Here is a 22,267-nt window from a genome sequence, read left to right on the forward strand (position 1 = left end):
AAGTCATTATCATCAGCTGGGAGCTGGAAAAAAAGGCCAAATCTGTGTTGTGTTAAACGGTTGTTACTAATGGCTTATCATTATCTCTGCTTTTTTAACGATTAAAATAAGAGCTCACAGTTTGGAGAGAGATTTCGTTGCAGTGGGAAGTAAGTCCGTTTCTTGTAGAAAATGAGTGACCAGCGTAGTCCCTCATTTTCCACCTTTATTTTTCAGCTCATGGTTGTGAGTGTGGCCAGCGTGTTTCGGAACAAAAGTAAAGGGAAAGTGTGTCTAAATGCCGCATTGGCCCTGCAGGATTTAGCAGGAAGGCTCATCTGACAGCAGTAAGTGCAGCTAGCTACAGACTCACTGGAGAGATAAAGTTGGTTTGCTGTACTGAGGAAACCACTTTAGAGCTTTGAACTTCATGCCCATTTGTCCCACTGTGCAGAGATAAGTTTGGAGTCCATCCATGTTGGATAAAGTTAGAAGAGTGTTCCTTCCTCAGAGAGTGTGTGTGTGAGCCTGTGTTCGGGCTGTACCAAATGGTCTTATCAAACCTTCAGCAATCTGAGTGCATGAGTGTGTGTTCGGTCAGTATTTATAGCTTTTTGCCACAGGGCCCCAGTGTTTGACACTCTTTTTCCACGTTATTTTATTCTGTTTATCTGAGTCATTTCTTTTCTCTTGGTCTTAATCTTTCTCTCCCCTGTGTATGTTTTTCCTCTTTCCCTTTTTTACCCCAAGGCACAGTTTGCCACTAGTTTTTTCCTCATCTTGTTTTCTTTTGAGCTCATCCCTCACAGATACTGTTGTTTTTGATAACCTTGGGTTTTTTTAAGAAATGCAAATGTAGTAAATGTTTTCAGTAGTAAATAGCAATGATTCCAAATACACCAAAAAAAAAAAAACCTGAATGAACAGGATTACTAATGTGACCTTCTGTCCTGGCTTCGTAGGAAACCTAATGGAGACTATCGCAGCTCTGCTGTCTCCAAGGACCGGAGCAGGAGCCCCATTGAGCGTGTGGTGGTGCCCAGTCCTCTGGGAGTCCACAGCAACCACCTGTACAGCCACACCCACCACCACCACCACCACCTGGCCAGCTTAGCCAGCATGGACCAGCCACTAGCGCTTACCAAAAACAGCATGGTGGAGTCAGCACGCAGTAGCACAGCAGCCATGGCTGCAGTGCCACACACAGTCAGTGCTGTGGAACGTCAGCAGGTAACATGCACATCCTGTTTCTTTGGTTCTTACACTGACCACATTTTTCTCAAATTGTCAAGAGAAGCCTCAAATCTGGTAGGGTAGGTCCCCCACACACGGTGTGTTTGATGTGCTTCCCTTAGCCTCGCTCCCTTGTTGGTGCAGAGTAGACATTTCATTTTGGCTTCATTGCAGAAAAATGCTGTAAAATTCTTGTGGTCACTGAATCACTATTTCTCCTGCAAACTTGGAACTTGTTTTTGGTCCATTATTTTACGTGTTTGTTTTGTAGTTATTATTCTTGCATCTTTTTCTTGTTTAATTGACAATTAACTCTGAATTTTGTTGTCACGTTTCAGAATCGTCCTTCAGTGATAACATGTGCCCCAGCCAACAACCGTAACTGCAACCTGTCTCACTGTCCAGTCTCCCCACAATGGCTGCTCCAACCTCGCTAACAACTACAAGAGAATCAACAGTAAGTTCACTTGTGCAAGAGCATCAGTACAGACAGACTACTGATGTCCCAGTTCTAAATATTCTGTTCTCCGCAATTAATTCAATTTGATTATTACCAAGTGACCTGTACTGGCTGCATTTGTCTGTAAATGTCAGTATAATTTTGGAAGCAAACTAATTTCCCATCCAGTACAGTTTATGGGAAATTGAAATAGCAAATTACCCTCCAGAGAGAGGTATCTCTAACTAGAGATGCTAAAAAAGACATCCCAGTTTTCTGTCAGCGAGTCTCAAGAGTTTCTGTACATGAATTGTTATGGAGTCTCAGCATGTCTAATTTACAGTCTTGTCTGCTATCTCTGCACTTAAAAATTCACTTGAGGACTCAGCCAAACACATGTCTGCTTTATTTGTCTTGTCTGTGAGTGTCATGTTTTCTGTGGGTTGATAACTTTACTGTGGCTGTTTTTATGATCCCAGTGAAATCTCTATGATCTCATTGAGGTTAACAGTGAAATTTAAGATGGTGATTTAAAATTAGAAAAAACTGCAATGAAAATTGAAGTTGATGTTGGAGTTAGTATTTTTCCATTGACCTAAAATGCATATTACCAAAGTTTAAACTGATGTTAAGCAATAAATTGCCCACTGACCATTATACAAGGGAATTTATGGGATGTTTCTTTTTTTTTTCGTTATCCAAATGGAAACTTAAAAACCCTCTCCTCTCTTGCATTAGCTAACACAGCCTGTGATCCTGTGATTGAGGAACATTTCCGTCGCAGCCTCGGGAAGAACTACAAGGAGCCTGAACCCACTGCCACCAACTCGGTGTCCATCACAGGCTCTGTGGACGACCACTTTGCCAAGGCACTAGGTGAAACCTGGCTGCAGATCAAAAACAAGGGGAGTCCCTCATCGTCCGGCAGCAGCCCAAACTCCTCTCCCGACAGTCACATGGTCAATCACAACCATTCCCCTTCTCTTGTTTCCTGAAGAGGAAGGGATCTGCCCCTGCCCCCCCCCCCCCCCCACCCAATCATCATCCCGGCTCCATCATCCACATCCCTATAACTTTTGTCTGTCACCAGCATCCCAGAGGGAATGCCTGCCTGCTGGTCTGCTAAAAAACATCCAAAACCCTCAAGCCCACTCACCCACTGTGGACTCAGAGAGGATCGATCAAGCAATAACGACACGGTCACTTTTCCCTTCTGTCATTTGGTATGCTAATGCCAGACAGTATTCAGTGATGAGGGCTCAACTTGGGACTCGACTGGAGCATCAGCTTGCTCCTTCCATTCATTCATCATCCCTGCATGTCAAGCTTGGAGCTGAGCAATTGTTTGTAGTTATATGTACATAAAGAGAAAGAGAGAGGAAAGGTGGCGTTTTAATTAATAATTTACTTTTTGTTTGTTTGTTTGTTTTTTTTCCTTTAACAGTAGTTTTGTGTACTGCTTCTGCATTATGAGATGCCCGATGTTTGAAAGAAAAAATAAGCGAGAAACACTTTGGGGGAAAATAATCACGAACCACCTGACTGTGCTACCAAAGAAACATCAGAGACTGATGTCAGTCAATGGCCACCTCAAAAACAAAACAACTAAATGCCATCTTGTAATCGCCTCACCCCGTTTTAGCTTCTTTCACACTCTCTCCATCTCTGTCCTGTGTATGTGTTCTGGTGGTTTTGTTACTGTATGTTTATACTTATGTGATGGACTTGGTCTGATTTGCACTACTGCCGAGGGTAAAGGGTGTTATGTCAGTTTTGTAGTCTGGCCCTGAACACACTGGGACTGATAACTCTATTTTGTCGCGTTCAGATATTATCCAAATTTAGCTGGATCTCTCCTTCACTCTAGTTTTTAATCAAACTAGGCGCAGTTTCACTCCTGCCCCAGTATTACCTAAACTATTTATTAAAAATGGAACATACACAGCAGCGGCGTTGGGCAGTGCCACATGATATGCGTGTCCTGCTATAAAATGAGTCTTAACTGTAACTGCACCTTCAGTAGTGCAGCTGTTAAATTAAAAACACATGCTTCTATGATAAAAGAAGATGTAAAATCTGAGATGTGCTGTTGCAAAAACAGTTGTGCTTCATCCACATTAACTAAACTGATCCGTCCCCACCAGCGCTTCACGACAAGAGCGTCTGTGTGCATGTAGAGCCCTCTGTATTGAGAGCAGAGGTATAAATAAACCGATAAATTGTGGAGAGAACAGGCCGTTCTTCAACTTCCATCACCATGGATACTGTTATAAGCATTAATCATCAGCAAAGAAGCGCACACTCATTGTCAGCCTCTGTTATAACTTGTTGATTTGGTCTAAACCTACCACTAAAAGTTAAATGAGCAAACTGAAGTTAAATATTCAAAATATATGCGGATAATAAACGTATCGCAGCGCCCAGCTCTGCTTCAAGCCACATCGCGGGAATCAAACGGTGTCGATCCGCGTCCAGCGAACAAAAGTGCTTCACGTAAAATAGTTGCCGTTCAGTTTTACAAGCACAGTCAGGTTATCAGTCAGCTAACTGGTGTTGACGGGACGTCCCGGCCATAATGAGAGGAGATTAGGGCTGAAAACGCAGTCCAGCAACCTGCAGCGTGTTGAAGGTTGGGCTTTGCTGAACAATGTGCTTTGATGTGTTCCACAGGCTTAACTGCTGACAGTGATGAGGGGACAGATGACGCTGCATGTCACTTTGTGGTTGAAAAAACAAAACAAAAAGTCTGGTTTCTCGACCGGGGGAGAGAAGATTATTCAGATCTCTTCAAACATACCTTTGTTTTTTTTTTTCTTTTGTTTTTTTTTTGACTCTTTGAACATGGGTGTTGTAATTATATTTGGCTCACACCCTGCTATCCTTCCCTCCCTCTCCTACACACTGTGGTTTGGTAGATTTCTACAAGGATTTAAGGGTAAATTAATGCTTTTACAGATGCATGTTGTTTCTTTTTTTTTTTTTTTTTTAATAGCTGGTATCTATTAGTGTGTTTAGCATTTCAAACTTAACTACTATTAGCCTTGTTTTTGTTCAGACGTTAGTTGTTACTTCTTTCGTTGTCAGTAACAGACATAGACACTATACACTCACTGCTGGGTCAGTTGTACTCCATATTATTATTGTTATTGTTGTTATTACAATTTTGTATTTTTGTTTTCCATTAATATCAGTATGGTAACAAACAGCTCTAGTGGGACAGCCTCCGGACAGGCTCTGTTAACTGATAAACGCGTTGTTTCTCAAAACCATCTCGGCACGACAAACGGTTTAGCTCCTCCGTGACGCGGAGCATTCATCGTTGTGGTGTTCGGTTTGGCTTTGAGATACACAGCTCCTAAAGGTTTTCTTAAGATGTTGATCCATCGGTGGTACAGGATGCTACGACCTTCAGCGTGACTGAGCTGAGACACCAAATCGACACAAATTTGTCAGCGGGGTTTTCCCCTAAAGCATCTAAACCCGCCATCGTGAAATCGCCTTTACACACATATCCTAACACAGGGGTCGGTGGGTGAGGAGCTGACAGGCTATGATGCCTCGGGGAACCAAGAGTTGGTAATCACTTAAAAATGTTACATCAGAAAGCAAAAAACATTAGAAAAATACCAGACCTCACAGACTGATGCAAGCAAACAAAACTCAGCTGATATTTTAGTTTCCTGAAGTTATGGTGTCATGTCGCAGCTCTTTCAACCATCATCCGCTGACTTTTTTGTGCTCCTCTTGGTGTCCAGACTGTAATTTTGTATTTCAGTGCTTTCTTTTCTGTACGGCGTTGTTTTGTTTCTGCAGTTAAACCACTGCGGCCTGAGGAAGTTTTACTCTGAAAAAGAACCTGCGCCAAGGTGGCATACATTCCTCCCGTAGGGAACTCTGTACAGGATTTCTACACACTCATTATCTCCACATCAACAGACCGAGCTAAAAACCAGGGTCGCTCGTCCCAGAGTTCCTGCTGACAGCATCTCTTGTGTCTTTACCAGAACTACAAAGGTGTCCGTTGCCATCAAGCAAAGTGGCCATACTGTGTGATAAAGGAACAACCAGGCATTCACGCCACAGTGTTTTTGAGGACATTTAGAGCTTAGAAAAGTTCATCGCTCTGTAACAGACGTACGCAATCATTTCATGTCCCCGCGCTGACATTGTCCACACATTCCATCCTCAGCTATTAAATCAGTGTAGTCTGATCCCCAGATTTTGACTCAGTCCACTGCAAGTGAATCAACCTCCATAACAAAGAATCTACATGTGCTTTCTGTGAGCGGTTTAGAGTGGTTTGGATTGTGAGTTTTGGCAGGCAGGTTTGGGGAGAGGCTGAGCTTCAGGAGCTGAGCTTTTGAAAGCGCAACCTGTGAGCAAGGAGACGTTCACCTGCCACTGAAAGTCTTTTAAGGTCACAGTGATTCTTCACAGCCTTCCCCTCCTCTCAGATTCGGTTGGCCCCGACTTAGATGACATGTAGTTAGAAAACACGAGGGAAAAAGGGTTTGGTGTCCAGATAACTGTGTTTTTCTATTATTATTCTTTCTCATTATCATTTCACTACCACCCTGTAGGTAGGAGGCTCTCTTTATGCTTCGGCACACACTCCCTACACACTGTAGGAAAATCACTTAATAAAAAAAAACAAAACTTTTTTATAATAGGTAACTATAAGACCATCATTACGCTGTGCGTAACGAATGTACAGAGAAAAAAATCGTAGGTATTTTTTGAGGAACAATTAATTTGTTAATGATATGTAGCTATTTAATTGTTGTTTTTCCCTGTCCTTATATTGTAATCATTGCATTTTCTTTTTTTGTGAAAAAGTTGATCTTTTTTGTTTATAGAGTTCGTCTTGTTAGAGTAAAGGTTCAAGTGCAGGAACACAGTAAACGTATGAAACCACAACAAGCCACAGGTGTGTTGGTGACAATCGCTACTTCCATTGGTCCCCATCGTTCTGCAATCATTTCATTTGCGTTAGATCACCTGACTAATGAGACATATGAACAAAGGTTTAACTAATGAGCAAAAAGATATTATTCTTTTTGGGCATTTTGTTTGTATAGATGGAACATAATGTTTTTTGCCACTAGCCCAGTGTATGTTGCTGGCCCTTTTCCCAAATCATTTCCATTGAACATGCACATTAAAACCAACATAAGTCTTTTGCTAGCAGGCAGGTACAGTCCACCGCTGCATGTAAACAATATAAACTGTGGGTTTTGAAAGTTTTTGGGCAACGGATGGGAAGTGAGCTACAAATGATATAAAATCAGTCCACTGGAAAACATTTGTTGAGCTAAACTTACATAGCAAATAATCTCCAGGAATGACATCCCTGAATCTGTCGTCACAGTTCCCATTTGTGGATGCCATTTGTCATCTATAATGAAGTTAAATCGAACAGATAAATCAAAGAGGAGTTGATCTTTACTCTGACATATTTTCTGGGTCTTTTTTTTTTTTTTTAATTATTATTTTTTTGAAGTGGAAGTAGCATGTACTTAGTGGTAGTAATACTCTGAACTGTAAGAAAAATTCTTTCAAGAAAAATGACAGTTTGTGGCTCTGTGTCTCCTCCTACTGAAAAGGTTTTGGCAGGCCACCTTTTTTGTACGTAAAGTAGCCTTGATGAACAATAAAGTGCTTTTAAACCACCGACTGATTGCCTGGGCCTTTGTCTTGTAACCGTGGCAGTGTGATCGGCTAATGGTTCATAGACATGACAGAAAAGGGGCGAAATTGCTTTTGGAAGGATGGGGCTAAATTGAGTGTAACGCAATAAAATCCAGAGGAATTTGCAAACATCTGAATTACCCATAAACCTCTGCGGATATTTTGACACATCGGGTGAAGAACAGGCATCTGAATGATGGCTGCGTTCCACTTAGAGGAATCTGAGTCATGTCTCTTACTGGGAGACTGAGCCATTGTTAATGTTAGCCACGGTCACAACGTCTCCAGTAGTGAAGTATAAGGGTGATAGAAAACTCAAAGATGTCGACACAAACAGTAATAAAGACTTTTAATCCAGTTTTCAGTTTACAGACGAGAATTAGCTAAACAATAGCAGCTCAGAGAAGAATCACTCAGAATCTGAGAACAAATAAACTGATTTATGTTGCACAATCATCACAATTCTGACTTGTATCTCAAACTCTGAAATACATCTCAGGTTGCTCCATTCTCTGCCATAAATACCCAAGCTGTAGCTGAAATTACACTGATAATTGCACTCATTAGCAGATCAGACACGTAACACAGAGTAAGAAACTGAAACTGAACAAACATGCATCGGCGCAACACAAACAAACCGACCAAGAGTTTCTCCACTGGCTCATTCTGATTAAGTTCCAGTGACCGTAAATCATTTCAGAAACTGTACAGTAACATCTGTGCGCAGGTTTCCTCAGAGAAAACCCTTCAGGGCTGGCTTCAGTATCAGCCGTACTGTATGCATCACAGTCTCCGGTAAACAGACAAGAAGACGGATGGACTTGCTGAACTGTCAACTCTGTTTTGGCTTTTTCATAATTTATCCGGAGCTCAGCTTTTTTCCTGACTTGAATGAGTGAGCAGATGTTGCCGGTGCCTTGCCAAAGAACTCTTAAGTAAACCCATTAAATGTGTTGATGGAGAGACGGTGGGAGGGAATGAAAGTGTGGCTATTAAGTGAAGCTTCTTAGACAAGGGACTTAAAGTGTGACTGAAGACTCACTGTTAGGAGCAGCCATGTTCTAACACGCTGTACACATAATGTAAAAGATCACCACGTTCGAGCTCTCCTCCTGTTTCTGGTGACGCTGAAAAACTGAATACTGCAGCAATAAAAGCGATCTAATTATTCCCCTGTCTAAACCTGACCATATTACTGCTCAGTGCTCTTGTATCATAGTGAAGACTTTATGAGAAATGCTTAAGCTTTTCAGCTGGTCCTCTGAAAAGGTACTTGGTTTTGATTACGTGAAAAATTCGTTCTTTTTGTACATGGAGAGGTTCACTTCAGAAGAAAAAAATACATATATATATATATATATATATATATGTGTGTGTGTGGAGTGCGGAGTCCTTCTGCGGCTCGGGGTTTGTTCCTCCAGTCCTTCAGATGCTCTCGTCATCGCTCATATCCCAGATCTGATGAGACAAAACACAAGAAGATATTCAAGGCTGGAATAAACTACTAACATTTACAGCAGGCTGTTGTAATACATATAAGAAGCAGAGTCTGGGTAGCTGGACAGAACAGTGTCTGAGAGCTGAAAGGTTAAGATTAAACTTCAGGCACGTATCGTTTTTTAGTTTTGTTTCTCATTTATCGTGCAGCAGCATCAGTGAGGCATGAGGCCAAAGATATGGTCACATGGTGAATGGTTTACAGTGTTCACGCACACACACACATACACACTCACTCCCACATCAATGGCAGACCATAACCATGTGCCAGGTGTTTCGCCCGCCACTGAGAGCAACTTCCGTGTCTTGCCCAAGGACAGGGATTGGACCGTTAACCCCGCGGTTAACAGACAACCCGCTCTACCACCTGGGCCACAACCACCCATAAAGAACAGGAAGAACAAAGAGTCCTGCAAGTTTTTCATCTCCGCTTTGTGGAGTCAGTCTGGGAGACAGAAGACATTCAGACGTCTGAGATCTAAAGAAGAACTGGGGCAAGTTCTAAATATTGATTTGGGTCTTCGGGTCCTATGGGTTGATGGGAGGGGCCTCTGTGGATCATCCCACAGATACTTGATCAGTTTGGGATCTAGTGAATTTTTTAGGACATTCTTCATGTTTTTTTTAGTTGTTCCTAAACCGATTTTTGTGCGTGTGCCTGTGCACAAAATCATAGCAGAACATTGAATTGTCACAAGGTGGTCAACGTTATTTACTTCTCCTGTCAGTGGTTTTAATGTTGTGGCTGATCGTTGTACATACTGTGAAGCAGTCACTGTAATGTCAGTTCATCCCTAATAAGAGCTTCATTTAGCTTCAGTAGTGAAATTATTTTCAGCCACTGTGCCTAACTGATCCAGAACTGAACAAATCAAAGTGAAAAACTTTTAAAAAAGTATTTCCCGATCTTACAAGAGTTTTTGTTGTACTCATGTTTCCTCAAATGTGACAAAAACAGCTCGCTGATTTAGGTCAAAGAGTTTAAACCATACACTGGCTTATATAATACTTCTAACAGTAGCCACACAGTTTATCACCGGGACGAGACGGATAAACAGGATCTGAACAAGTGATCAGGAAGTCACAACAAGATGCACCTGAGAGTAAACAAGGAGCCTGCAGCTCTCATTCTCTGGCTCCACGCACCAGTTGTATAAGAGCTTTGAAAACCGTTACTCCCAGCCACTGCTGAGAGCTCCCTCTCACCAGGAAGTGACCCACATACAAACACAAGCAGAGGAACCTCCTTTGCAATAGTGTGTCAGTAAACAACAGCGGCCTTCTCATGGCAGCGGATTCTTCACATTCTCGCTCCGTAAGACGTAATTCACATACCGCTAACACCGTCAGGAATGTTACACACACACGGCTCCGAGGGCTCGCGCACACACAGCCCTGGCACATACGCGCTGCATTCCTCCGAACGAGCCGCTTCACAAGTCAAAGAGCTCAAATGTGACTTGTTTAGGTGAAGCCTTATTAAACTGATCAAAAAGCTTTTGGTGAACACGTGGAGTTGTGGAGAGTGACAACAATTAAGATGATTATTATTATTTTATTAATCCATCCTCGTCGCATTCCCAGGTTTTCAAACTGGCAGGATGTCGAGTTCGTCCTCCAACCCGTCACAGAGGACATGCTGAGGTTACCACGGAGGATGAAACACGACTGATTCTTCTACGCTGAAAAAGCCTGCACCCGACCGCGTGGAAGTGTTTAATTTTGGGGAGCTCAGCTTTTTTGGGTCACAGGGTCGTGAATATTAAAAAAGAAATGAAAAGAAATGAAATTGCAATGAAATTAAACAAATTTACAACTAATAACCAAACAACCATGTGCAGACCGATGAGGACTTATACAGACGGACGGCATAAGGCAGGAGAGATTTCCTGTAGCGTTCTGTGAGACAGTGAAGTGTCAAAAGGTTTTAATGTTCTTCAACAAACAGTTTCAGCTTTAAACTAAAGTGATAATTGAATATAAAAGTGAAAATTAAGGCTTACAAGCTTGAATTTGTATCAACAAGTGCCAGCGAGAAATCTTCTGATAATTGGTCTTTTTTCTTTACAGATTTACTGACAAATCCCGAGACCATACAACACTGATAACAAGGACAGAGTTTTCTTTTCTAAATACTTACATTTTGCTTAGAAGTTGTGCTTCAGTGTCAGACCAATCAGAAGAAGACATTACTTGCATAGACAGTATTATAGTACCTGCTGTGCTGCATGGGCACGCTCAGCACGGAAGGGTCGGTAATGACACTTCTGCTCAAAATCTGTCCTCGATAGCACACGTACGAGCTTTCAATTATCTGTACTGCAACCGGTTCAAACTTTGCTGCACGTCAGCCTCATTAAAACTGAGACTGGCCTATTTTTATGAAAGTTATGAAACAAAGACGTCACAGAATAATTGGCCACCGTTTGCAATCATGACCTGATTCTAAGCTGTGCACTAAAGGAGTTGGAGGTGTGCAGCTCTTCGTCTAACAGATCACTGTGGCTGTTCCCTGTTGTTCTTTTACTCCCTGGAATATTTCCAACTGACGTACAGAAAAAAAAAGGAAGAAAAGAAAACCATGAAACATGAGCCTTGTCTTGCTTTGTTGATGGACTGCTGATGAGCGATAGCGCTAAGCTAAGTGCTAAGCTCACTCCCAAAGCACGCTGCATTTCCTATGACTTGTGTTTTTCCAGTTGAATGCTTTTAAACGCTTTCAGTTTTAAACCGGAGACATTAGGAAATGTTTCCTTTACATTAGCGGAAATCTCTGAACCCACAGTCTGATGACAGTTTATCACTCTGCGTTCATATCCAGATATCTTTTATTGAGATTACTTTATATTTAACACATTATGTTTTTTTTTCTTTTACTCAAGTGCGCAAAAGCTGCAACTCGTGCTTCTTTGCTGCACCTTTCTCGGCCCACACCAGTTTATCCTTCCGCCTTTGCAACATCTTCACATTATGCCTGTGTTGAAGAACACTGGTATCAAACCTGGCAACATCTCTGTGACTGTAAGACTCTAACCTTACTGTGCCTGCCTGGCTGATATTGACCAAGGACTAGCCGCACAATGAAACTCCTGTCCAATGTGATTTTAGGATTATTGTTAGAGTCTGGATGGAGCAAACAAGGTGGTGCGACATGGAGTAAAGAAGTGTAAAGAGGTAGGTTTTCTTTTTTCCCCTCGGACAGCTCCAAACTGAAGGCTTCACACCAGTTAAGCTCGGTTTACCACATCTTGTCTCCACCTCTTACTTAACACAAAGATGTGAGATTAGCAGCGATTTTCTCATCTTTCACTCATAAAGAAACACAAAATTTAATGCATCATAGCATCTACTGAAGTATTCAACAGTAATTCCCGGAGTACTGAACTAAAAGAGCGATCCTTAAGCTCCTTAAGCTCTGAAGGATTCAAGATTTTTCTGCCGGAGCAATGTTAATTCCCATCTAGTTGTAGCTGAAAACACATTATTGACACACTGGGTTTCTCAAGTAAAAATAACTTTGCCAACAACATACTCAGAGCAGTTTTTGCCTTAGATTTACCCGACGTACTTGTGTCAATAGGGAGGTTCTAGCACACAATGACAAGTGTTGAGAGCTCATGTGGCCAGAAAAGTTGTCAAACCCGTCCAGCAGCAGGTTCAACGGTTCTACAGTTGCCTCTCTCAAATTCTCACAAGGCTTTTTTAAAAAAATTTTAAAGAAACTTTAAAGGTAGTTGCAGGGCAGTGTGAAGAATCAGGGACCAATTCATATCTGCACTTCTGCTCCACTGCTGCTGTGGAGCAGCCATCAAAAGGGCAGCAAGCACAGAGCTCTTTGAATCGGAGCGACACTGGAGCCCCTCTCTGGACGACTGCCATGCCGTGCACTGATGCCGTGTGTGTGTGTGTGTGTGTGTGTGTGTGTGTGTTTGTGCTTGCGTGAAATCTTTTGTGCAAAATGGAAAGGGGTTGGACATGGGGGGGGGGGGATTAGTGTGGGTGGGTGGCGGGGGTAGACCTTATGTAACATGAATAGCTCCGGCAAACTGAAGCCAACAACTTTACTACACTCTCTCAAGCACGACTGAATACTTTGGATGTTTCTCAGCCATTTACCTCCATTGCTGCAACGCACAAGCAGATTTCTGTAAAGCCACGATCAAAATAAACCATTTCACAGCTCGGCCCATTAAGGGAGCTTATTGATTTCACTAACTTCTGTTATTATAAGTTAACAGATACTGAAAACCTGAATGTGAACCTGTGATAAACGAGAAATCTAATCTAATCATTTATTTTAAGAAGGGCTGACTTAATGCTAGAATGATTAGTAACTGGGTAAAAAATACTCTCATTCCCTAATTTAAGGATTATGTGTTTGTTTGTTTTTCCTTTTTTTAGACCGTTTCTTCTCTGAACTTCTCTTCAAAACACTTCAATTAAAGCTTAGGAACTGTAGGTAGGCGTAGACGGCCTATCAAGTATTTGATTTCTTCACGTGATGAAGACGATGAGAGCAAGTGCCAGTGCGTCTGCTCTAATGTAAGATCTAATGAAAGTTCATCTTCATTCATTTTCTGTAACTGCTTGTCCTGTGAAGGGTCGGGGGACTATCCGTCACCGGACGAGAGGCGGGGCACACCCTGGACAGGTCACCATTCACTCACGTGCACATCTACGGCCAATTTAGAATCACCAGTGAACCTAACGAGCATGTCTTTGGACAGTGGGAGGAAGCTGGAGTAACTGGAGAGAACCCATGCAGACACAGGGAGAACATGCAAACTCCACACAAAAAGGCCCCAGTCGGCCTGGACTCGAACCCGGAACCTTCTTGTTGTGAGGCATCAGTGCTAACCACCACGCCACTGTGCAAAGAAACATTAAATTTTCAAATAGCATGTTTTTTGAAGTATAACTTTAGCATTTAACTCACTTGTTAAAGCTAAGCTTTGCAGAGACATACAGTCCCTGACAAAAGTCTTGTCACTTATCCATTTTGTAGAAACAACAGTTTATAACCTGACTTTTAATTAATCCATTGGTTTTAGAAATGGCTCATATGAAAGCTAAAACCCTCCCAAATTATGTTTGATATACTAAAATAAATTTGCTTCACTGAAGAAAGATTGATCATTTAATGAACACAGAAAGGTCAGATTTTGGCAAGACAAAAGTTTTGTCGCCTACAGAAAGTAATGTGAAAATTGAACAAATCATTTACTTCAAATACAAAAATATGATGCATAACATCAGTGAATGAAGTACTGGTGCTGTGAGATCCATATTTAATATCTTGTATGACTTCCATGAGCTTGAAGGACTGCATCCATGCGGTTCGACAATGATTCATACAATTTATTGATGAAGTCATCAGGAATAGCAAAGAAAGCAGTCTTACATGCCTCCCAGAGTTCATCAAGATGCTTTGGTTTCGTCTTCCATGCTTCCTCTTTCATCTTCCCCAGACATGCTCAATGATGTTCATGTCTGGTGACTGGGCTGGCCAGTCCTGGAGCACCTTGATCTTCTTCGCCTTGAGGAACTTTGATTTAGAGATGGAAGTATGCGATGGAGCACCATCCTGCTGCAAAATTTGACCCCTTTTATGGTTGGGAATGTAAGAGGTAGCTAATACTTCTTGATATTTTACGCTATTGATATTGCCTTCCACCCTGCAAATCTCTCGCACACCCCCATACTGGATGTAACCCCAGACCATGATTTTTCCGCCACCAAATTTAACTGTTTTCTGGGTGAATCTCGGATCCATGCGAGCTCCAGTAGGTCTCCTGCAATATTTGCGGCGGCTGTGATGTAATTCAACCGAAGATTCATCTGAGAAATCCACCTTCTGCCACTTTTCCAGCGTCCATCCTTTTAGCATGAAGATTTTAGTTTCTGGGCCATTTCGAGACAGAATTCTACAAACTGTTCTGGTTGACACGGGGACTTGAGGTGACAAGGCCTGGTGGAGCTCTGCTGCAGTGGAAAAGGGGCTGGCCTTGGATTTTCGAGCCAACAAACGGTCCTCCAGAGCAGTTGTCTTGCGGGGTCTGCCGGACCTGGGCTTGTCAAAAACATCTCCAGTCTCTTCAAATCTTTTTCTTATTCTTTGAGGCTGTAATCTAGGATTGGGTGCATCATATGACAATCGACAAGACTTTTGTCTTTGCAAAAACTGACTCAGTGGGCTTTACCAAGCTGTGAACGTTAGAATGCTTTTCAGCAGTTTTGTTTGGCACCAAAACATTATTTCAAAAGCTGTTGGGATTGTAATTAGCCATTGCTTGTAAAACAAATTGATAATACATATATTTGAGGGGCACTTAGGGTCAACTTGTACCCAAGCGACAAGACTTTTGTCTTGCCAAAATCTGACCTTTCTGTGTTCATTAAATGATCAATCTTTCTTCAGTGAAGCAAATTTATTTTAGTATATCAAACATAATTTGGGAGGGTTTTAGCTTTCATATGAGCCATTTCTAAAACCAATGGATTAATTAAAAGTCAGGTTATAAACTGTTGTTTCTACAAAATGGATAAGTGACAAGACTTTTGTCAGGGACTGTATGTGTTGGTAAAAACATTTCGTCTCTGGCTCAACATCCCACTAATAATAGCCGGGGGAACACGGCCTGATGGCCATTACAAGACTCTGGCTAAGTACCTTTTCTGAAGTGGAGTGGTCAAACTGCCTGATTGCACCATTATGATAAGGTTCAATAGTTTCTGTGATAACTGACCAATGATGAGTCGCCCGCTGTCTGCGATAAGTTGACCCAAGGCTGGGCTAATGTTGACTCATTGGAAATGCAAACGTGAGCAGTAACTTCTCTGGCCCCGTTCAGCTCTTAACATCCGTCCTGGGGAATCCGATCACAAATGACCAGCTTAATACACGTGTGAACTCACCCAGGATGTATTGAGGTCGCATTTGGAGGTGGTCTGGGTTGTCATTTGTGTGCATTCCTTTGGAAGTGGTAGTGAACTGTTCTGTTATTGTAGCTGTTATATAATAAATAAATAAATCTATAGAAGAATAAACTAATTAAAGGATCTTATATGAGTACACTACATGTGATTCTATCATTAAATAACACATCAACATGTGGTTAATTATTGATGCGATCATGTCGATGTATAAGGAGCCGCATGGAGTTGAGTTACTATTTCCTCAATAATCACCAGTGTCTTTATTTACCTTCATTACTGGAGTTGTGCTGCATATGAAAGCTTTCAGGGTTAGAGTTATAAAAGATCAATAAATAATAACTTGTCCAAATCAAGACGCACACATAAAAAAACAGAGCTGTTTGTGGTTCTGAAACAGCGGCAGTGATCCTGTTAAAAGATTGTACCGCGCCCCAAATGATGTTGGTTTTCTTTCCATACAGAGCGCGGAACTGAGATCTGATCTGAAGAGCTGGCTGAGGACGCATGTGGAGACGCATTGTAATGCCAGGTGTGAACCCAAGCACTAAAAGCTAGACACTTGCGATTGGATTGCTCAGGTCTGACGTTAATGCAAGGTCTGAACAGGGCCTCCGTTACAAACTGGCTAGCTAAGATATTAGGTGAGCTTGGGATTGTCAGAAGCTCCATAAAACCTGGTCATACAACTTTTTGATAGTCATATGACAACCATATGACCAAGAGATACAGGATTATGTGGTAACTCAGTTGCTGCCAGCACTGTAAACAGCATTGTCGACAGGACTTAGCAGTTACTGTGAAAATGTGAAAATTTAATTATACAAAAAATTAATTTGAAGAACAATAAAACTAATTGTTAGTTGCATCTGTAGTTTGAATTATATCTGTTCTGACTTGCTGACCTCAATACTAAACACACACACCATGACAGCACCTCAAAGGGATTGGCAGAAACACAATCGACAACACATCTTTAACTTTGAAGCAGCCTTATCACATCAAGACCTTGAGTCACTGCAGGTTGAAAGACAGGATTGCTGGATGTTTCATAAAGTGCAGTAAGCTGCATGTAATCATCGTGTGAATGTGTTTGTGTTCGTAATCAGTTAGGCTCCAGCTGATATGACAAGTATAATCCAGGCTAGTTGTTGAAACGAGGCTGGGATCTGATCAGATAGAGGGGGTTTTAGCTGGAAGCTGAGGCTGGTGAAATCGCAGCCAAGTCTCTGCTGCTGCTGATTACTGCTCCCCCCCTACAAATACAACACAAGCCTCAGCATGAGAGTCTTTAGCGCTATTTACCACTCTGCAGGCCTGGGTCAAAGCACGGCTTCTGGAAAAGTGAAGCCAGAACGAGAGGATTGGCCGTCTGGAATCACATTTTCTTCAAGAAGCAACTTTTCAGGTCGCTGTCATTTCATTGGCATCGCCGCTTTCAAGCGCATGGTTCAGGACTGTTGCTCCTCCGGCGAGCTCATTCAAAAGACTCAGCCTTCTTACAGGAATACATCCGAAGTGCGGGTGGCCCCAGTGGGAATCCAACCTCCAAAGCCATTCAAGTAGGCAGCGCTACACAACCACTGATGGGCTCCGCTATTAAACACACATCTGTTTTACATATTAGAACTGACACCAAAGCACAAAGCGCAAAGTCAAGCTTTCATCATGGAGACTGGCTCCATCTGATATGCAATTAGAGGACCACACAGAGTGATGTGGTTTACGGCTGCTGGAGACATCAGTGACTGCTGGTTGGGGAAGAAAAGTTAGGGAACCGAATGTCTGTTTCATCCTCATGATCTTGGCTAGTTCATGAGAGATTTTACAAAGCTAAAGAAAGCTAAAGAAAACACAGCTCAGTAAAGCTGCTCGCTAGATAGATGATGAAACTCAAAGTCTTTTTCAGACATGGAAATGTAAATCCATTCATTCACGCAGAGGTGGCCACTATTTAAATATTTTCAAAGCCACGATGCTCAGGTAAGATTGGTCTGGAGTAGATCAACTCTAACACATCCATAGTAATGTTAATGTTAAGTCTGTAAATGTCAAGTCAGGTTGCGAGGTAAAGGGGATTAGGACCCAGATGCAGGACTGAACGGGCTGCGCCAGGTGTAGGCAAAAAGGTATTTAATTAACAAAAAAAAAAAAAAACAGACAAAACCAAAGGCACTGCAGACGAGGCAGGAAATCTTCACTTGACGAAACTTCTTTGAAACATAAACTATGAACTTGACGATTCTAAACCATGAGAAAACAAAAAGCTATGACAAGTGACTAGAATCAAGGCTTGAGCTAAACAAGAAGAGACAAAACTATGGGACTTGTAGAACATGTGACGAGCACGACATCGCAGAGAGCAAAGGGGAAGGCAGGGCTATATATACACACAGGGGACAGAGGGATGACGAGACACAGGTGACACAAATCAAGACAGGACACAAGGAGAAACCAATGACCTAATCAAAAGGGGGAAAACACAGGGAGTAACACAAAACAGGAAATCAAGAACTTAACAAAATAAAACAGGAAACAGAAACCCAGGAAAACTAATCACAAAATCATGACGGTAAAAGCCTCACATTACCAGATAGTCTGTGCCGAACCTCAGTACTGAACCATATCTGGACTGGATTTCTTTGTAACTTATTGGGGGGGATAAAGTCATGTGCCGTGGTGGAAATGCTACTGGTTCCAACTGGTTGGACAGACTTAGCTGTTTATACAAGACTAAAGTGTAAAATTGTAATCACATCTAGACTACATAAAGAGGTCCATGGCTCAACGGGGATTTATTCAGCTCTACTCTGAATTGAAACACACGAGTAAAGTTAAACTGTTAGGGGCAAGTCCAAAAAAAGTTTTTGATTCTTAATATCACAAATCGAAGCTTTGGCACAGAGTTGTTCATATCCCGTATTTGTATTTTCAAAAAACCGCTGATGTCTTAGGCAAAAGAAATTTGATTTACCAAAGTTTTGCTACGCAGTCATTCAAAATTGCCACTGTGCCACTGTGTTATTCACTTTTGGTGTCGGCTAAATCCATTGGTCTGATGTAGGGTAGTTAGTTCAAACACCACCGAGGGGTGTTGGCCGCAAAAATGTTTGTTTCTTTTAGCATGTGGTCTAATATCTGTTAGCCAGGGGGATGCAGTAGATGATTTATGTTAATGAGAGTGGGGGGCTTCCCCTTTCATCCCTCACATCCCCGAGGGCAGGTTTCACATCCAGAAGAGGAGGAAAGACCCACACTGTGACTTCTAAGATGAAAGCAATGCGAACTCATATGTGAAAAAAAGCCAATACATAAAATAAACATGCAAGTGTGAAATTGTTTTCAACTCACAACATTTTGGCGGCCGCCAAATCGTTTCACGTTACTGCCCATACTAATTTCTCCATCTTTCATGGCTGACCTCTCCGCTAACCACAATCCACTCACTGGGAAAACTCAATACCCAGAAAACACACTTGACCTAAACACTGACAACAAAAGCAGGTGTGTGTGTGTCTGTGTGTGTGTGTTTACGTGTGTGCCGACCTCATAATGCTGCAATTGTTTTCATGTCCAGTGATCCACGTGTACGTAACCGGTCACAGTGACATTACGCATGCACATGTTAATCTCACTCGCACCCACACCCTCACAAACAAATACGTTGTGGGTTTCAGGCTGGTTGATGTAAATAAATAATGTATCTTGTGGGCGCTGTATCTCGGGAGGATTCAGGCCACGTCCACACATACGAAAACGGTCTTTTCCCTCTCCGTTTTCGATGGCATCGTTTCAAGAAATATCCGCGTCCACACAGATCCGTTTCAGCACGACCGAAAACGCTACTTCATATTCCAGGCCTATAGGTGGCGCTGTTTCAGTTTCAGAAATTCACCAAAAACGGAGAGGAAGAGGCGGAGCATGCGCACAAATCTTGAGCGCTGTTTACAAATCGCGTTTTTTGCTCAGCGTGGTGGCACAGGAGCGTGATATTTTGCCCTAGTAACCCTAATAGGCTCAATATCTTCTCCAGCAGGAAAACTAGCATGTAGTCCGCCATTGTTGTTGATGTTGCTATGAGACGTCTCGCGGGAGGTGGAAAGCTGCTCGAGGGGTGTGGCGATGACATCATCGTTTTCTCCGTTTCTGTCTGTCTACACAGAAACGCAAGAGGTGCGTTTGCGAATTTCTCCACCCTGGGACCCGTTTTCAGAAAAGTGCGTTTTAGGGCTATGCGTTTACAGGATACGTGTGGACGATCGGCCAAAACGATGCAAAACTTCTGCGTTTCTGCGTTTTTGCGTTTCTGTGTGGACAGGCCCTCAGTTTCCCGGTACTCAGCTGTGAAACATTCAAGTACACAAGACAGCAGAGATAAAGCCACCTCAGATTTGGCGGAAGAGATAACTGCTAACTGGCTTATCTTTGAGCTTTTGACTGGGAAAGAAGAAAAATATCTTCATTATGGGCTCAATTCAATCTCTGTAATACTGTTTGGATGGATTTCTTGCCACATTTTCATGCCACACACAATCATCCTGTCGGCTTGTCTCTTATTTGTTGCATTCACTGAAACACTGCCCTTCATAGTGAGCACTGAACTATACCAGTACTTGGGTTTGTATGAATGGAAAGGTCCCTATAAACTAACATATCTTGACCTTTCATCTTGTGTTACCATTATTATTATTTTTTTTTTAATCTAGCACTATAATCAGTTTGAACATGCTTAACATCATCATGCTGGCTTTGTCCTTGGCTACGTTTACACGGCCCTTCTCTTTCAAAGAGTAACAGGGAAAGAGTTACGTTGGAATTGCCAATATAACTTGTGCAACATTTGAACTACAACCTTTTTTACAAAGTGGTTCAGCTCTTTGAGGAGCGATGCATTTGCCAGAAATTGAACAAAGAAGAAGCTTATTTTACTAAGTGTATTATCAACAGAAAGAGGCACCACGCATCGATTCCGTCACCTATTTGAACAACTTGTTTTGCCACCTATATGTTTCTGTCCCTCCCAGAAATTCGTCACGTCACTTAATGGTTGCCCCTCGTGGTGCAAGCATGCACAGGAAGAAGGGATTCATTAGAGCCAGAGAGAAATGATTGGGTCAAGTGTTTACACGGCTATTAGACACAAATGTTTTCCCACTGAATGGATAATCAGTGGGTTACACCGCCCATCTCAGTGTGATTGGAGACTCCTTCTGATCCAGTCTGTTCTTATTGTGGTGGTTACGTAAGGATTTTTTTTTTTTCTGACTGGGCTAATATTTTGATTATTACCAGAATACTAGTGTCCACGTGTCACTGTGAGCCTGTTAGCATGCTGCTTTTTGTATTTAGCTCAAGTTTAATTTACAGTATATGTGCAAATAAATAATAAAGGGAACATTTTATTATTCGTGTGCATTGCAGCATGTCAGGTCTACATGAAATACCAAACTGTTGCTGACATTTGGAAAGCAAAACACACATTTATTCCACAGTGTTCTGTTTATTACCAAGAATAACTGTGACAGGCGGCAGGACAGGGCTGCCAGAGATGTCACCCATCCTGTGACACCCTGTCCAGCTGAGGCGGCACCTGTCGCCGGGAAGGAAGTGCTGCATGTGCTGCTGTCATTGGAGGCATGTCAGGGTTTCTGTATGTGGCTCTGCAAGACAGCAGATCTCCGTGGACCATTTCTATCCCAGTGCGTGTGCACGTGCTCGCAGCGCCGGGCCTCAAAGCTCAGCAGATTTATTCATTTATGTAACGTCTTGGCCTCGTCTGCATGCCCTGCGCCGCCGTCTCTACTGATCCCTTAAAATATTACATCATGTGTCAGACGGCTCTTTGGTTATTATTATATATAACACCAGACTCATCTCCTGAAACACGTGTCTGGTAGTCGTACCCTGAGGATGAGAGTACAGCTTTTAGCAAGATCTTGGGATTTTATGTAAAAGGACAAGAAACTGTGGCACGTGCAAAAGGTTGAGTTCACTTCTACTCAATTCTCAGAACTTCCTTAACCCAGCAGACCTTAAGTGAATTGCTTAGACTTGAAAGGTAGTTCAAGGATTGCCATTATAATTATCAGCTGAAAATAATTGTGGAGCGAATAATTTCTCTGACTCTTCAAACGTTGTTTGAAGGGGCTGAGCGAAGATCAGAAAATGAAGCTAATTGACGCCTACAAAGAAAAGGAAGGCTATTAAAAAAAAAACAACATATCAAAGCGCTTCCAGTTTGCAATTTCCACTGTCCAAAATGTCTTTAAGAAATGTCAAAGAGGGAAACTGCGAAAAGTCAAGAAGACATCTGGAAGATCAAGGAAATGGTCATATAAAACTGCACGCCTGCTGAGCACAAAAGTCAAAGCAAAACCCTGATGGCAAAAAAGCTGCAGGAAGGTTTGGCTGACACAGGAGTGGTGTTGTAATGCTCTAATGTGCAGTGTTAGTTCACAAACATCTGGATGAGCCAGAGTCATTTCGGAAAACGTGCTC

At 42.2% G+C, this 22,267-nt stretch overlaps 2 protein-coding genes across 4 annotated transcripts in view; one reads left to right on the top strand and one right to left on the bottom strand.

Moving 5' to 3' along the window:
* Positions 1 to 7,321, top strand: part of vgll4b (vestigial-like family member 4b) — a 17,416-nt gene extending 10,095 nt beyond the window's left edge. Inside the window, 4 exon segments of the mRNA XM_084542795.1 lie at positions 942 to 1,209; positions 1,551 to 1,612; positions 1,614 to 1,669; positions 2,390 to 7,321. Of these exon segments, the coding sequence (XP_084398921.1) occupies positions 942 to 1,209; positions 1,551 to 1,612; positions 1,614 to 1,669; positions 2,390 to 2,646 (643 nt within the window). The 3' untranslated portion in view covers positions 2,647 to 7,321.
* Positions 7,322 to 7,673: 352 nt separating this feature from the next.
* atg7 (ATG7 autophagy related 7 homolog) overlaps positions 7,674 to 22,267 on the bottom strand; it is a 66,077-nt gene continuing 51,483 nt past the window's right edge. For all 3 annotated transcript variants that reach the window (XM_084542793.1, XM_084542791.1, XM_084542792.1), the window contains one exon: positions 7,674 to 8,797. In XM_084542793.1, the coding sequence (XP_084398919.1) occupies positions 8,765 to 8,797 (33 nt within the window). In that variant the 3' untranslated portion in view covers positions 7,674 to 8,764. The remainder of the gene's footprint in view (positions 8,798 to 22,267) is intronic.

This window comes from Chelon labrosus (assembly GCF_963514085.1).
Source record: "Chelon labrosus genome assembly, chromosome: 4".
Classification (NCBI taxonomy): Eukaryota; Metazoa; Chordata; class Actinopteri; order Mugiliformes; family Mugilidae; genus Chelon; species Chelon labrosus.